The 17,312-nt window shown below is 31.6% G+C and overlaps 1 protein-coding gene across 1 annotated transcript in view; it reads left to right on the forward strand.

Moving 5' to 3' along the window:
• The first annotated feature begins 2,549 nt into the window (after positions 1-2,549).
• The window catches only part of LOC132759290 (pre-mRNA-splicing factor SYF1-like), a 32,136-nt gene continuing 17,373 nt past the window's right edge, over positions 2,550-17,312 (forward strand). Inside the window, exons 1-6 of the mRNA XM_060751038.1 lie at positions 2,550-2,707; positions 11,585-11,733; positions 12,093-12,216; positions 14,726-14,923; positions 15,956-16,090; positions 16,750-16,914. Of these exons, the coding sequence (XP_060607021.1) occupies positions 2,630-2,707; positions 11,585-11,733; positions 12,093-12,216; positions 14,726-14,923; positions 15,956-16,090; positions 16,750-16,914 (849 nt within the window). The 5' untranslated portion in view covers positions 2,550-2,629. The remainder of the gene's footprint in view (positions 2,708-11,584; positions 11,734-12,092; positions 12,217-14,725; positions 14,924-15,955; positions 16,091-16,749; positions 16,915-17,312) is intronic.

Below are 17,312 nucleotides of genomic sequence, written 5' to 3' on the forward strand. Positions count from 1 at the left end.
AATAGGCATGCCAATAAAGAATGACGTTTACCCGGACGGCTTTAATTACAACCGTGGTTCAAGTATAGTGAATCGTAACAGTGTTATCTATTTATAGAATGATACTTGTATGTGTGTTTATTTTAGTAAATGACTAGAAATAGATGCTGCTGTAAATGTTTTTAATAAATATTTCATTCATTTTTTTAAATTGAATTCATCCCATTATAAACATATAAATATATTTTGAACATTCTTCAACAAGATTGGTGTGATTGCCCAATCGAACTCAACCAATTACTATATTCATGAATATGGATTAACACACCGTACTGATACTATAAAACACTGGGCTAATAATTCTGAATATGAAACATGTGAAATATTCGACGAACAGATGTACTAACAAACAATTATGTTGACGCATTTATCATTCGACCGATGTAAGCTAGGAAAACCTTTAGGCATTTGATCAACGTAATAATAGTTCAACCTCGGTTGGCTCGAACTACCGATCTATCGAACAAATTTTCACAGGCACTCCGAGTTCGAGCGAACGAAGTTCGACTGTATTACTTCAGTTTCAATTTTAATATAAATCATTTTCCTAGAGCTACAACCTTAATCTTTGGAGACCGGGGACCGTCGAAGACCCAGTCGGTCTATTTACCCCAAGACACTCCAAGACTACCCAAAGACACCCAAGACTACCCCAAGACACCACAAGACTACCCCAAGACACCCCTAGACAATCCCAAGACTACGCCAAGACACCCCAAGACCATCCCAAGACACTTATACTGACATGTAAATACGGTCTTTATTTTACATTGTTTACGGGAGGTAACTATGCGATTTCACATGTACACATTGACTTATCTCCCTTCATTTTTCCCTGTATTTTTTCAATGTAAGATTATAAATATAGTCTTTTTTCGCAAAATAATTTACTGTACAATGAAATAATGCCAAGGTTGCGGGGTTTTGGTGTAGTGCATGTTTAATTCTGCGCCAGTGACACATTTTTGATGCCGATCATATTCTGTTTCATAATATTGACTTCTTTTTATTTCATCAGCCCCACATTTCATTAGATTAACATAGTTTTCTTGTTTCTTTAAAGTTGATTTTAATCAAATTTTTTTTTCTATTAAGAGCATATCAATAAATATTTTAGTGACGAAAAAAGTCCATACATAATTAACAATATTTGATGTATTGGACAGTAACAAGATGACACGTAAATAATAGGCTTACAGACACTTCACCCCCCAGACACTTCACCCTAGGCCCTTTTTTGCAGACACTTCACCCCTCAGACAGTTCACCCCTCATTTTAAGAAATTTGATTGAGACACTTCACCCCTCATTTGTTTATTTTGTGTTTAACAATTATTTTTGTAGAGTATGTTAAATACATTCAATAGTGATTGAGTATGTTTATTGTTTTAAGCCATTGTCTAATAAATTTTGAGTTGATTTAATTCTTGAAGTTTGGGTACTTAATTAAGTTTTATTTCAGTTTGATCCTTACCATAAATAATCATTTAGTTACGGTCATTTGGTGATGGTTTGTGCTTTAACCTTGTGCTTAATTTACATAACTGGTGCTATTTATTTGTTTAATAAATGACATTATGAATGATCTTTGTATTAAATGCAGGATAATTGTTTACTATATTTTATAAAGCAACTGATTCATTCATTCATATTCATTTATATTCATTTTATTTATCTATTTATTTATTTAATTTATTTATTAAGAATAACTTTAATTTTCATATAATTATACCATTTTAATTCAATTATCTAATCAATTGTGAGATAACCGTTGAATAAACAACTAATCAACATGTGGAATAAACAAGGTGACATGCAATTAACACTTAATGGATGAAAGTGCTGTGATATATCATTTGGCAATACAACCAATTAACCTAAATCAGCTTTAAACTTAGTAAAAATAAGGTAATATGCAAAATTTTAATCAAATATACTGAAAATAATAAATATAAACATATATAAGCATTTTGTTGTTGACCAACTTGTTTTAATTACTTTATAGAACAAAATTGGATGAGGGGTGAAGTGTCTTACTGATTTTGGGGGGTGAAGTGTCTTAAGGGGTGAAGTGTCTTCAAAATTTGAGGGGTGAAGTGTCTGGGGGGTGAGGTGTCTTGCTACCAAATAATCAGTCGTTCTATATAATAAAACTTTCCCAATTTACACTATATATAGGTGTCTTGGGGAAGTCCTAGGACTAAAAATGAGTATATTTCTGTCCCAGAGTAGTCTTGGGGTGACTTGGGATATCTTGGTGTGTCTTGGGGGTAAATAGACCGGAGACCGACCTTAATACCAGTCTAAATTTGGAATATTCCATTTTATTTCATTGTGGTCAAGATAAAAAAAATTAAAAAGCAAAGAGCAATCTTTAGTAAGGTTTAGGAAAATATTAAAAATTATTTCATTTTTAAAATATATTGATCGTATTTTCGTACTGCCATTTTTTTTAGCTAAGAAATTTTATTCCAAGATGATTGATATTTTACATCGTCTTGAACACCCCTTGTTAAAATGAAACGTTTAGAGTTCGTTCAAAATGGCAGCGCCCATGATTTGAACGTTTTGTTTGTTAGAAAATTTCCCGATGGTTGTAAAGTATTTACATGAAACATCTGACATCATGCCAGTTGCGGATAAAAACACACTAAAGAACATTTTCTTTGTAAGTTAATACAATTCTAATATTTGTCAAATTTTTGAGTGGGATCTACAAACATCTTAGCCGGAGTGTATTTGCATAGACAGTAATAAAAACAGTTCGTGTTTACATAGTTCAAGTTTTGTTAATGTTAATTTTTCTTCTTCTTTGAAACAAATTTCTAGTACCTCAAGTAATGAGGTTGTATATAGTAAAAATGACTTTATCTCGAAGCATTCTGATTGCACTAATCATGATGTATCATTTGTTGTTAACAGTGTAGTAGGAATACATGACACTTCTTCAAACATTTTATTAGATGATAAAATAGATTTAGATTTGTCTTCTGAAGTGGATACATATTATAGTGGTAATAGTATGGAAATCTAACCCATTATGATTATACAATTTTATTATATCGGACCTATTTTTCATTTACAATTGTTGAACAGACCATTATCTAAGAGATAAATAGATGTAATTCAGGAAATAGAGCGTAGACTTAACGCGGGTATCAATTACCCGGTACCGTTACCCCAAAGCATTCACATGCAATAGCATGCTTGTTTGCATGATATTTTACGCATCAAAGCCATAAAATTATTATATATAGTAATATTGGTCAACATTCTGATAATTAAACAAGTTTACATCACATTGCCTACTTATTTGTAAACGGGTGGTACTGGTGGAAAACCCTTTAACAAGCCTCATGTGTAAGTATTTTTGCGCATGCGCACAAGGACGGAATCCCCCAGAGAAAATAAGGTCACGTTTTGACGACGCATAGGTGAAAGTGATTTAAAATGAGACTTTATATACGTACTGCCAAACTGACACTTAGATTTTGTCTCGTTTATGTATCTGCTTGATTTGAAATGAATTTTTGAAGAATGCAAGTAAAAATCAAGCGTTTAAATGAAAAATACGGGAACTGCTTCTGTACGGGAACTGCTCGCATGCCAGTAGTGTAGAAAATATTGATGGTTTAAAATGCTTATATACCAATGCTGACAGTATAGTAAGTAAGTAAGTAAGTAAGTAAGTAAGTAACGACTTTATTTAACGAGGCTTACTCATTCAGTTTCCCGATCTTCCATGTGGGCCTCAGCATAACATTATTACAATCAGTTTATATGTACACAACATATTCACAACATATATACACAAATATTATTAAAATAGATCAATTAAATTGAAGTAATTATTGATAAAGCAAAAAAATGATATGATTGTACAACAATACAGAGAAAAAGAGCAATATGTACAGATAGGTAAAACTAACATAGTACCTGTTTAAAACAATATTTAGTACCTATTTAAAACAATATTTATACTTATGGAAATTCAAATGATAATTTAAGTGATATTATTATCTAATACATATTGGCTCATGAGTTATTTTAAAATATAATTAAAATATATCTATATATTATATATACATAAATTCAAGTTCAATTGGAGTAGGAAATCATCATTTGGCATCATTGAATCATAAATTATCCTATTGGGAAAATATGGGACAAAAGTAAAAGAAACAATAACAATAGTAATATAGTAATAATAAAAATACATATAAGTAATTTATACAACAGGAATAAATCAACAGCTAGTTTAAGGTGAAAACTGCCATTTGATATAAGCTGATTGAAATTTCCGAAGAGTATCGGAATTTCTTATATGTACTGGTATGTCATTCCATATTTTTGGTCCAGAGTATGCAAATGATTTTCTGAAGAATTCTGTTTTAGGTTTTGGTATAATTAGCTTTGCATTTTGTGCTGATCTGAGGTTTAAGTTGTGCCTTTCGTTTACTGTCTGGAATTTATTTTTCACATATGTTGGAAAGTCAGGTTCATTAATTGATTTATACATAAGAATTGACTTTTTGTATATGATTCTTTGGTCAAAAGACATCCAGTTTAATTCTTTGAATAATTCACTTGATGGTGTATCAAAATTTTTGTCAAGGAGTATTCTTGCTGCCCTTTTTTGAAATTTAATGACATCAGATAGTAGTTCGTTATTGCAGTTTCCCCAAATAGTACAGCAGTAGTCCAAGTGAGGCAGTATGTATGCATTAAAAAAAAGTTTTCTTGAATGAAGATTAAGATACTGTTTAAGTCTAAGAAGTAAATACAGCTGTGAGTTGCATATTTTTATAGTTGACTGGACCTGTGTTTTCCATTTAAGATTGTTGTCTACATACATTCCAAGTAGTTTTTCAGTGTTTGTATATTCTATTTCTTGGTTATTAAGAAACAAAGTAGGGGGTTGCATATTATCTGTTTTTGTGCTTTAAATTGATAAATGCATAGCTTTAGATTTCTGAGCACTCAGAACCATTGCATTTTGCATGCACCATGTGTTAACATTATCAAGATCTTTTTGAAGGTTGTTGTTTACTTCTTGTAAAGTATTGCCAGTAGTTGTCAGAGAAGTGTCATCTGCAAACATATCAGTAATTGATTGTTTGATATCAAATGGTAGATCATTGATGAATATAATGAATAGAAGGGGCCCAAGGACTGAGCCTTGGGGTACACCTGAGACAACTTCAGCTGGTTCAGATAATACACCAGAAACATTTACTTTTTGATACCTTTCTGACAGATAAGATTTAATCCAATTTATAGCTTGTGAAGAGAGATGATAAAAAGGTAGTTTTTCAAGTAGTAGGTTATGGTTTACTAAGTCAAATGCCTTAGATAGGTCCAGAAAAAGTGTACCAACAAGTTCGCCATTGTTTAGTGTATTGATCCAGTTATCAACTATATTTGTAAGTGCTGTTTCACAGGAGTGGCTTGTTCTGAAACCGGACTGTGTAGTGAAAAGTAAATTATTATTTTCTAGAAAGCATTTCAAATGGTCTGATACATGCTTTTCGAATATTTTAGAAATAAGTGGAAGTATTGATATTGGTCTATAGTTATTTTTGTCTGATTTTGACCCTTTTTTGTAGACGGGTATAACCTTAAAGGCTTTGATTGTTTAAGCTGTGTTGGGAATTTTCCATGTTCTATACTTAGATTTATTACAGAACAGAGAGGTTTACAAATGACGCCTGAGGCTGTTTTTAGGAATTTTGCACTTATGCCATCTAAACCAGTTGCTTTTGTAATATCAAGACTGTCCAACTTTTGTTTGACATAACTTATTTCAACAAAGGGTATTTTGAATTTATTAGAATGATTTAGAGTGTCAGATTTCAGAGAATCATTTAAAGCGGTTTTCATAGAATCCAATAATTCATTAATGTTTTCAGCCTTTTTAAATATATTTGCAAAAAAGTTGTTAAAAGTTTCTGCTGTTGATTTTGGGTCAGTTATTGGTGAACCATTCTCATCATTTATGTAGTTTGTTTGATGATTTTCTGTTTTGCCAGATTGAATTTTTAAGTTTTTCCATAATTTTCTAGGGTTTTTCTTGTTTGAGTTTATTTCTTGTTCAAAGAAATCTGTTTTTGCTTTATGTGTTAATGTTTTTACTTGTGATTTCCAGTATTTGAAGTCATGAATATTATTTTTCTTTTTTGCATAGTTCCTTTTTTGTATTGCATCAGCTATATCATCATTAAACCAATCAGCTTGGTTTCTATGTTTTACTCGTTTCTGCTTGTATGGAGCATGCTTATCTAAAGTTTGTAAAAATAATATAAAATAACAGTATAGCTAATAAATGGACAGAAATGGAAGCTCTTGTGTTTATACATCAGCCAGATGTTATTGGATTAACGGAAGCTTTTTCTAAAACAGCAGATGTTATTGACTTGTTGAGTTATAATATTAAAGGATATCAGTTATTTTGCAATCCTAAATTTACTGACAAAGGTAACAGAGGAACCTTATTATTTATTCGCTTAGGTATAGGGGCATCTCTCTATGAAAGACTAAATAGCATTTCTTGTAAAGAAGCATTATGGTGTGAAGTTGAAATTAATTAACATGAAAACATCTTAATTGGTATAGTATATACAGTAGATCTCCAAATTCATGTGATATAAATAACAAAGAATTAAATACTATGTTTAGCTGTATAAAAGACAGTTTTCACAGTAGAATAGTTGTGATGGGTGACTTTAATTATCGTGAGATTGATTGGATCAATTGGATTTCTAATATGCCTGAGAATCATAGTAGTCATGAATTCATCGAAGCAGTACGTGATAGTTTTTTATATCAAATAGTGAATTTTCACACAAGATTTCAAAATGGCCAGAATCCTAGCACCTTGGACCTCATATTTACTAATGAAGAGCTTTTAATTGAAAAATTGGAACACTTTCCACCAGTTGGTAAAAGTGATCATATACTGTTGACTTTTAATATTATATGTAATGTAGAGCAAATTGAAGAACCAAATAAATTGAACTTTATGTATGATAGAGGTGATTACGCTTCCATAAATTTTGAAATGAGTTCAATCGATTGGAGTATTGAATTTCAGCACAAAAGTCTGGAGGATAAATGGTTAATTTTTAAAGAAAAAATTCAAAATAATGTAAATAAACACATACCTAAAAGAAATTTTAAACATGTGTTCAATAAACGGAGGCCCTTGTGGATGACAAATACAGCCTTGAAAGCTGTAAAGAAAAAACATAAATCATGGAATAGATATCAACAAACAAAAGAACTTAGATACTATTTGAACTATTGTAACAATAGAAATATTGCAACAAAGGAATGTAGAAAAGCAAGGTCAGATTTTGAAAAGAAAATATCAGAAGAAGATAATCAAAAAGCTTTTTATAAATATGCAAACTCCAAGAAAAAAGTAAAAAGTGGTATTTCTCATTTAAAATGTGAAAATGGTGCTTATACTGAAAGTGACCTAGATAAGGCTAATGAACTTAATAAATTCTTTAAAAGTGTATTTCAAATTGAAGATAACAACAATCTTCCAGATGTTACAAATCACAGTGGTGGAAATACATTAAATGACATTTATTTCAGTGGAGAAGTATTGACTAAGCTACTTGAGAATTTAAATGTTAATAAATCTTGTGGTCCAGATTTGCTTCACCCAAGGGTTTTAAAAGAATTGAGAACATCAATTGTTTCTCCTTTAACACTTATATTTTTTACTGAATCTGTAGAAACTGGAATATTGCCTATGGATTGGAAGACTGCGAATATCAAAGCCTTATTTAAAAAAGGAAGTAAAGATTCACCAGGAAATAATAGACCAATTAGTTTGACATGTATACCCTGTAAATTATTGGAAAAGGTAGTAAGGAATAATATTGTAGATTATATGAATGTTAACAACTTTTTCTCTGCAGCCCAATATGGATTTAGATCGCTTAGATCATGTGCCCTTCAGTTACTAGAAGTAATGGAAAAGTGGACAGATTGGTTAGATGAAGGAAAAAATTTTGATTGTTTGTATTATGATTTTAAAAAAGCATTTGATATGGTTCCACATTCTAGACTAATACTTAAATTGCAATCTTATGGTATTGGTGGTGCACTTTTATCATGGATCAAAGCATTCCTTACAAACAGAACTCAGTGTGTTGTTGTTAATAATAGTAAATCTGACTATTGTAGTGTAACAAGTGGTGTTCCACAGGGAAGTGTTTTAGGACCAATATTGTTTCTTATATTCATTAATGACATTGAAAGTCAAATTAAAAGTACCTTGCGTCTCTTTGCAGATGACACAAAATTATTTAACCTGGCAAATGTAAATGAAGACTTTAACCAAATACAAAATGACAATGATAGTTTAATACAATGGAGTGAAAAGTGGTTAATGCAATTTAATGTAGACAAATGCTGTGTTATTCATTATGGACACAATAACACGGAACATCAATATTTTATGAAAAGTGAATTTACAACTAAACAATTGAGATCTAGTGAGGAAGAAAGAGATTTAGGTATATTATATGATAAGGATTTGAAATTTCGACATCACATAAGTAATTGTATTAATAAAGCAAATAAAATAACTGGATTGGTTAGAAATACCTTCTTACATGTCAATATAAAACAATTTCGTAAACTTTATAAAACACTGATAAGACCACATCTTGAATATGGAAATATTATTTGGAGTCCAAGATTTAAAAAAGATATTGAAGCAGTCGAAAGAGTTCAAAAAAGAGCAACAAAAATGGTTCAATGTATCAGAAATTTATCGTATGTAGAAAGATTAAAAATTCTGGAAATTCCTACGTTGGCTTACAGAAGATTTAGAGGTGATATCATACAAGTATGGAAATTATTAAATGGGAAGGAAGATATAGATTACAATGTATTTTTTGAAAAAGCACAACTTGATAACCATCACATCAGAGGAAATTCCATGAAGTTGAAAATAAAATCATGTAAAAAGGAAATAAGAAAACATTTTTTCTCATTAAGAGTAATACCAGAATGGAATAAATTACCAGATACTGTAGTATGTTCACCAACGCTGAATTCGCTAAAAAACAGACTCGATAAGGTTATGAAAAACAAGTTATATACTGTTATACCGGATAATAATCACTGGGTGTCAGACCTCAAGGGGGTTATAAGAGATTTCTGATCTCGCGACCCTACGCTGGATTAAGTATAGTAAAGTAAGCCTGTTAGCTGCTTAGTGCAAGTGTAAACACATATTCATTTTTCAAAACATGCAAGCTATAGTTTTCAGTTCACATCCCCTATCGCTACCCCCTCCCAACTTCCTCCTTGCCAGTCCCTGTTACAACCCCCAAAAATAATAATATGAAATTAGGCAAAGCCTAAATTATGAAAAAGGCAAAGCCTCAAAGCGAGCTCCATTTTCTTTTACTGTACTGCGAAATAGTATAAAATAATTGTTCATTTTTATTTTACATTTTCTGTTTTAAAATTGTCATTTGGTATTTTATATACTGTTTCCGCTTATTCTGGTTCCCTTTCCTATTATGGTTCCCATATAAATGCGCAGGACACCAGTCTACGCTTCCGTTTTCAATCAGAATACCTCGGCTTTTATCGTTATCTTGTAATTCGAAAAGTTGCGATGTGTCACTTAGGTACTTCGGACGAAAGTTTTCAAAACCATCACTATCTAGCCTGTACTCGCGTTACCGTAAAGCTCGCTTTGCGAGCAGGTCCTTTGAGCTCGCTATGAACGGGGAAGTCAGTAAAAAAATCCTATCATTTTTCCGTTTTAAAGGTGTCATTCGGTATTATATGTACCCGCTTCCGTTTTCACTCGGAACACTTGACGATTTTAAGAATTATTAATCCGAAAAGTTGAGATTTGTTATCAGAATACACCGCCTTTTATCATTGAGTTACATTGTAAATGGCGGCGCCTAACTAGAACTGACACTGAAAATTTCATTGATAGGTATAGAATTCTATATATTTTTTAATTGTATTTTTATTTAATTTTCTTTTTAATATACACTTGTAGTCTATAGCCGGGCAAGCCAAAGCCCAGCGGGCCCGGACTTTGACTTTCCCATATAACAAAAAATAGGCAAAGCCTATGAACGGGGAAGTAAAAAAATATCGTTCATTTTTACACAGATATATAAACAAAACAGACCCACAATCCTTTGCGAGCTTCGGTGATAATCGGGCTATCCCGCTAGTCTCCGATTTTCACGCTATCGTTAAACTTAGCTATATCTGGAATTATGCTTACATTGCCAACATGGATTTTCATCGGAGAAATATTTGTGTGGAAAAGTGTGTTTTGTACGTTTTAGAATAAATGGCTATTGCTTCTTGTAAAAAATGTTTGATATTTTTTGTTGATGTACCTCCGGGAATTCAATATGACGGTATTTTGGCTACTTTTACCCAGGATGCATCACATCTTGCAAAATCTCGCGACATATGATAACTTGCATGAACACAATTCCGCTGATACTGATTTTAACTGTGTGACTTCACAGTTACTTCTCCATCTTATATTTAGTCCATGATTTTTAGTTTACATTTTCCATTTTAAAAGAAGCATTAGGTATTTGATGCACTACTGCCGTTTAGGCTGGTTCCCATCGCACGTCATCTTGGATGGGAACCATAATAGAACAGGGACCCGGGACCCAAATAATGTTTCTGTTTTCAATCAGAATGCCTCGGCTGTTATTGTAAACTTGTTAGTCGAAAAGTTGTGATTGGTCCATTATTGGAATAATTGCTGTTTATTATTGTGTTACGGCCGCCAACATAAAACGATACTGAAAAAATCACTAATAGGTATAGAATTCTATATATGCTTATTTATTTTTTAATTTAGTTTCCTTTTAAATATACACATGTATGTAGTCTAAAGTTGGGCATGTTAAGCGAAGCAGTCCCGGGCTGTGACTTCCCTGTATTATTTGAAGTCAATTTCCACATTTAAGTATTCATAACTACAATAATATGACACTGTTACACAATTTTCATTATAACTCTATAGTATTAGCTATACATGGGTAGCAACTCCTACCTCCTTCCAGTGCTTTGACTCTACCCAAGTTTACATTCAATGCCTAAACTCAGCCAAATCTCTATATATTTTTAAAAACTTGGTCTCGATCATTAGAGTATAGATATATGTATGCAATGACATCTCCTAAGTAGTTGTTAATGGTATTATGTTTGTGCAGAAGTTTTCTTCAACTGAATTCTTAAACAGCTGTGAACTAGAGATCTCCTAGTAGTCCTACAACCTTTAAGGCTTTAAGCTATGTTGACAGAAAAGGTAACAATCAATATGATTTTTTTTTCATCATTTGTGAGGTAGAAAGTTCTATGATAGTTTTATGAACACAAAGCAATATCAATATGGAGCTTACCAGTATGGAGCTGACTTGTTCCTTCTGTCGTATTCTCAAGACTTTATTTTCAGGACTGGAAAGGAAAGCCATTTGAAATATCTTTCAATTACAAAGAGATAAAACTTAAGATTTATTTCTTACAGGAGGAGGATGATCTGCCATTTGAAGAAGACATTCTGAGAAATCCTTTCACTGTGAAATGTTGGCTGAGGTATATAGAACACAAGAAAGATTCTGGAGCATCTGCATTGAATGTTATCTATGAAAGAGCTTTGAAAGAATTGCCTGGAAGGTAAGTAAGAACATTGGAATAAGCACTTGAGAATAGCCTCTGGCATGTAACATATTAATAAGAAGGGAATGTTTATTTTAGAACCAACTTAAAATCAGTTATTTAATAAAACTGTCCATTATGAACAGTCCTATTAACAGCTCTGGTTTTAGTTTGAAAATACATATTACTTTGTAGGGTTTGGCTAATTTGACATTACATTTGCCTAATGACATTGTTTTACTTAATTTTTGATTTTATTTACTGTTAGATCTATACATTGTGCCTGTTTTCATATATTCTAGAAGTACTTTCAGATGTGTAAATGATCATTTACTAAATCAGAGATTTAATTATATTATATTTTTATTATATACTAGTTACAAGTTATGGTACAGTTATTTAAAGTTACGGAGGCAACAAGTGCGAGGTAAATGTATCACAGAACCAGCATATGAAGATGTTAATAGTGCACATGAGAGGTCACTTGTCTTTATGCATAAGGTAAGAATATACCAGAATTCTTTGTTTGGTTATTATGCTGATATTTATCTTGGCAGTCTTTCCACCTAACCAGTTTACCTGAAAACTAACAAGGAATAAATAATTTCTGTGCAATTTACTGTCAACTAATTTCGCATTATTTCTGACTCAGCTGTGAAATAAAGTGACCATTAGAAAAAGTGTGTTAGATAAATTTGTCTGGAGAAATTTTGCATCAGCAGAGGAACGATATAACAAATTTGATGATAACTCGGTTGAATTAAGTAGGATGGACAAACCACATATCAGAATATATATTTATATCATAAATCTATGTTACATTGGTTGATGAAGAATATCATAAACCAGAAAAAATATGACCCAAGATGCTAGAGTAAAATACAACAAAAATTTAAGACTTTTTTAACGCCTCTTGAAATAAGTGGTATAACTCTAAGGGAAATAGACATGTTATTTTTTTGATGTTCGTATTTTAGTGTGTAGCAAGCATTATTGTCTATTTTCTGTGTCAGAGAAATGTTTAGAAGTAGTTGAAAGTGGCTATTTCTTGTTTGATATTTTAAGCTGCACGCCTCCAGATGAGGCAAAATATCTCAAGGAAATGAAAATTGAGAAAAATGTACTAATATTTCAAGAAAGGTAAAAACAATCAAGATCAATGTTAAAGTTTACATGTTATTTGCTATTTAAGACTGATTTTGCAGTATTTTATCACCATATTTCTACTGCGTTACTAACGCAATAAGGGCTTTTTTGCACATTTTGACCTCTTTTTGGTTATTTGCATGGATTGTAAGTGCCAATTTCAATATGTAAATAACTTTATTTGTTCACCTCACAATATTTTACTGCCAAATACATTATCAAAATTATCATGAAATTTAACATGAATCTGGAGGCGTGCTGCTTTAACCATTTTATTGTAGTTTCATGATTTCATTAGCATGATTTTTAGCTCGACTATTCGATAAGAATAAGTAGAGCTATTGCAGTCACCCGAGCGTCGGCGTCGGCGTAACCACTTATGTTAAAGTTTTTGTAATAGTTCAAATATTTTCAAAGTCCATTGACATATTGCTTTGAAACTTTGCACACTTGTTCACCATCATGACCCTAACCTGTAGACAGGAGGAGGTAACTCTATCAAGCATTTTGACAGAATTATGCCCCTTTTTCGACTTAGAATTTATGTTAAAGTTTTTGTAATAGTTCAAATATTTTCAAAGTCCATTGACATATGGCTTTGAAACTTTGCACACTTGTTCACCATCATGACCCCAGCCTGTAGACAGGAGGAGGTAACTCTATCAAGCATTTTGACAGAATTATGCCCCTTTTTCGACTTAGAATTTACGTTAAAGTTTTTGTAATAGTTCAAATATTTTCAAAGTCCATTGACATATGGCTTTGAAACTTTTCACACTTGTTCAACATCATGACCCCAACCTGTAAACAGGAGGAGGTAACTCTATCAAGCATTTTGACAGAATTATGCCCCTTTTTCGACTTAGAATTTACGTTAAAGTTTTTGTAATAGTTCAAATATTTTCAAAGTCCATTGACATATGGCTTTGAAACTTTGCACACTTGTTCAACATCATGACCCAAACCTGTAAACAGGAGGAGGTAACTCTATCAAGCATTTTGACAGAATTATGCCCCTTTTTGCGACTTAGAATTTATGTTAAAGTTTTTGTAATATTTCAAATATTTTCAAAGTCCATTGACATATGGCTTTGAAACTTTGCACACTTGTTCACCATCATGACCCCAACCTGTAAACAGGAGGAGGTAACTGTATCAAGCATTTTTTTTACTATCAAGCACTAAGAATAGTCGAGCGTTGCTGTCCTACTGACAGCTCTTGTTAGCTCGACTATTCGATAAGAATAAGTAGAGCTATTGTAGTCACCCGAGCGTAGTCGTCTGCGTAACCACTTATGTTAAAGTTTTTGTAATACCTCAAATATTTTCAAAGTCCATTGACATATGGCTTTGAAACTTTGCACACTTGTTCACCATCATGACCCCAACATGTAGACAGGAGAAGGTAACTCTATCAAGCATTTTGACAGAATTATGCCCCTTTTTTGACTTAGAATTTACGTTAAAGTTTTTGTAAAACCTCAAATATTTTCAAAGTTCATTGACATAAGGCTTTGAAACATATTGAAATTTTATACTCTTCTTTAAGAGCATAATAGGACCCTCTCCAAGGCCTATAACTGTAATATGGATTTAAAGAAAAAATTTGCCTTTTTCTTTACTTAGAAAATTTTACCTAATCAAGGCTTTTTTTACTATCAAGCACTAAGAATAGTCGAGCGTTGCTGTCCTACCGACAGCTCTTGTTTCATTAATAAAAAGACTTACATTGTTAATTAACTATTATTTTACTATTCCAGATTTTTTATGTTGTGATCAAGAGTTGTTAATCTGAAAGAAGGTTAAGAACCTGTACTATATTATGATACATTTGACAAACAAACATAGTTGTTTTTTCTCTCAGATGCCTCGGATTTGGTTAGACTACTGTGAACTGTTAATGAACCAGGGTTTGATCACCAGAACGAGGCAAACTTTTGACCGTGCTCTTAGAGCATTGCCTATAACACAACATCACAGGATCTGGCCCTTGTATCTCAAGTTTGTCCGCATGCATGATCTTAAAGAAACAGCTGTGAGAGTGTATAGAAGATATCTAAAGGTAAATGTATTGATTCATCTTGATAGATGTTGTGTTGATATTGTCATGTTCTTTCTGTTTTATTTAAAAATAATTTTTATGTTTTTGAATACATAGAGAAAAGAACCTACCAGGTTCACACATACATATTTATTTTACACCTTATAAAATATATCCAACTTTCAGCATTTTACCCTGTATTTTAAATACTATATTTATATATTTAAATTACCCTGTATAATAAATAGTATATAAAATAAAAATTCTGTATTTTATTTACTGAACTCTCCAGAGGCTTGCTTCATACTATTGTAACCATTTTGCTTGATAAATTCAAAATGTTATCTACACTCATATAATATCCTTTATCTATGAAATGACTTTTATACTCGTAGTGGAAGAAGTAACACATTGAAGCCAAAAACTGTCACCTTAGACTATATTATATAATATTTTTATTAATAATCTGTATATCTAATAAGTAATTAAAGAAACAAGACATGGGGAATAGAACAATTATTTCTAGAATCTATTGAAGTAAAATGGTTTAAAATTTCCACATGATCAAATTAGTATTTCAAATATTGACAAAAACAATAGAAATGAATCATTTGGATATTCTTATAGAATATTTCCTGATGACAATATGTTGATGAAGTTCTTAGGGATAATCCCATTTAGTATGATCAATTATTTAATATGTTGAATAATGATATTTTTTTCTAGTGCAACTTTTCATTTGTTATAATTATATAGATATGTAATATTAGATCATGTAACTCTTACTAAATAACAACATTTATTCTTAGAAAAATGATGATACAAGTGGAACAAACAATCAACACAGGATAATGTTGATAATGTTTAAGGTTTATTTAATGATGATAACATCTTTTCTTTCATGGTGTGTTGTCACAGATCATAATTTTAAATACTATCAACAGAATTATTCATGGTATTACATGATGGACCAATTCAGTTTAATATACTGTACCTATAATTGAGGTAAAACCATTATTTTACACTTGATTGATATATTTGTTCTATGTACAGTTGAGTAAGGAGAATGCAGAAGAATATATAGAATACTTGAAATCTATTGGCTGGCTTGATGAAGCTGCTCAACGATTGGCCGATGCCATCAATGATGATGGTTTTGTGTCTAAAGAAGGAAAATCAAAACATCAGGTATAGAACATTGTTATGTGTAACTTATTTTAGGTCTTTTTTAAGACCCATTTAAGTCATTTGAGGGCTTGAATTCAGCCGCAGTTCCCTCAAAAAAGTATATATTTTTCCTTTCTTTCTGAAAAAAAAAATCTTTATGTAAATTGACTAACTTGTTATCCAATTGCTACACTGAGATAATACATTGTCACTGGTTGACCTGTTTTGCACAGAAGAACACATGGTTATGTTTGTGATACTGTTTGTGAGCAGTTGACCTAGCAATGAATGGAAAAGGTGTGGCTAAATGTTCCGCTACGAAAAACCGGAAAGGTCCATTGAACATTGAGTCTGATTGTAATTTGTTTCTCAATGTCGATGCAGAAATAATGTGAAAGTTATTGTCAGTCCTTTACGGAGAAATTAATAATTACTGGTACCAATGGCAGGCAATTAAGTGGATTGACCACCAAAATTTGACCAAAAATTTGTTTTAAAAGTCTGCGTACAAATATCAAGAAAACAAATTGTACATTGAAAGTTTCATTTTTAGTATGTTGGTATCCAAATAAAAGGAAGATTAAATTTATTAGATACATACATAATTGATTCTTTCTAAAGTATTTTATTTGAACATTATCATTTTCATACTGTTTTATAATGTTATATATTTATTGTAGTTATGGAACGAGTTATGTGATTTGATAGCCAAGAATCCGGACAAAGTAACAACAATGAACATTGAGCCTATCATAAGACAAGGTTTGAAGAGATATACAGATCAGATAGGTGTACTCTGGAATTCCCTTGCTGATTATTACATACGTGGTGGACACTTTGAAAGGGTATGTCTACATCGTTGGTTATTTATATGATAAAAGACACATTAAGCAATTAAGCACATTAAGAAATGAATATGATTTTACCTTTGAAGGAAAGGCAAACCTGTGTCTTTTGGGTGTTATTTTAATGTTTTATTGGCTGAGAGGCAGGCAGTACAAAGTTTTGTCCAGAGCATGTCTTATACACCCATGAAGGGATTTAAAATTTATTTGATACAACCATGAAATGCATGGTGTACATGAAACTGATCTCTTTATCAAAGATCCTTGTCATACTTGGTGAACATAAGGAAAATGCTTGTCAGGAGCAAATTACAGTATGGGGAAAAATGTAAATTTATAGCATCTATAAACTTATCATAAAAGGGGGAAAATATGAATTTATAGTAAGCATTAAGTTA

The sequence above is a fragment of the Ruditapes philippinarum genome, unplaced genomic scaffold, assembly GCF_026571515.1.
Source record: "Ruditapes philippinarum isolate M1 unplaced genomic scaffold, ASM2657151v2 ctg2135_1_1_1_1, whole genome shotgun sequence".
NCBI lineage: Eukaryota > Metazoa > Mollusca > Bivalvia > Venerida > Veneridae > Ruditapes > Ruditapes philippinarum.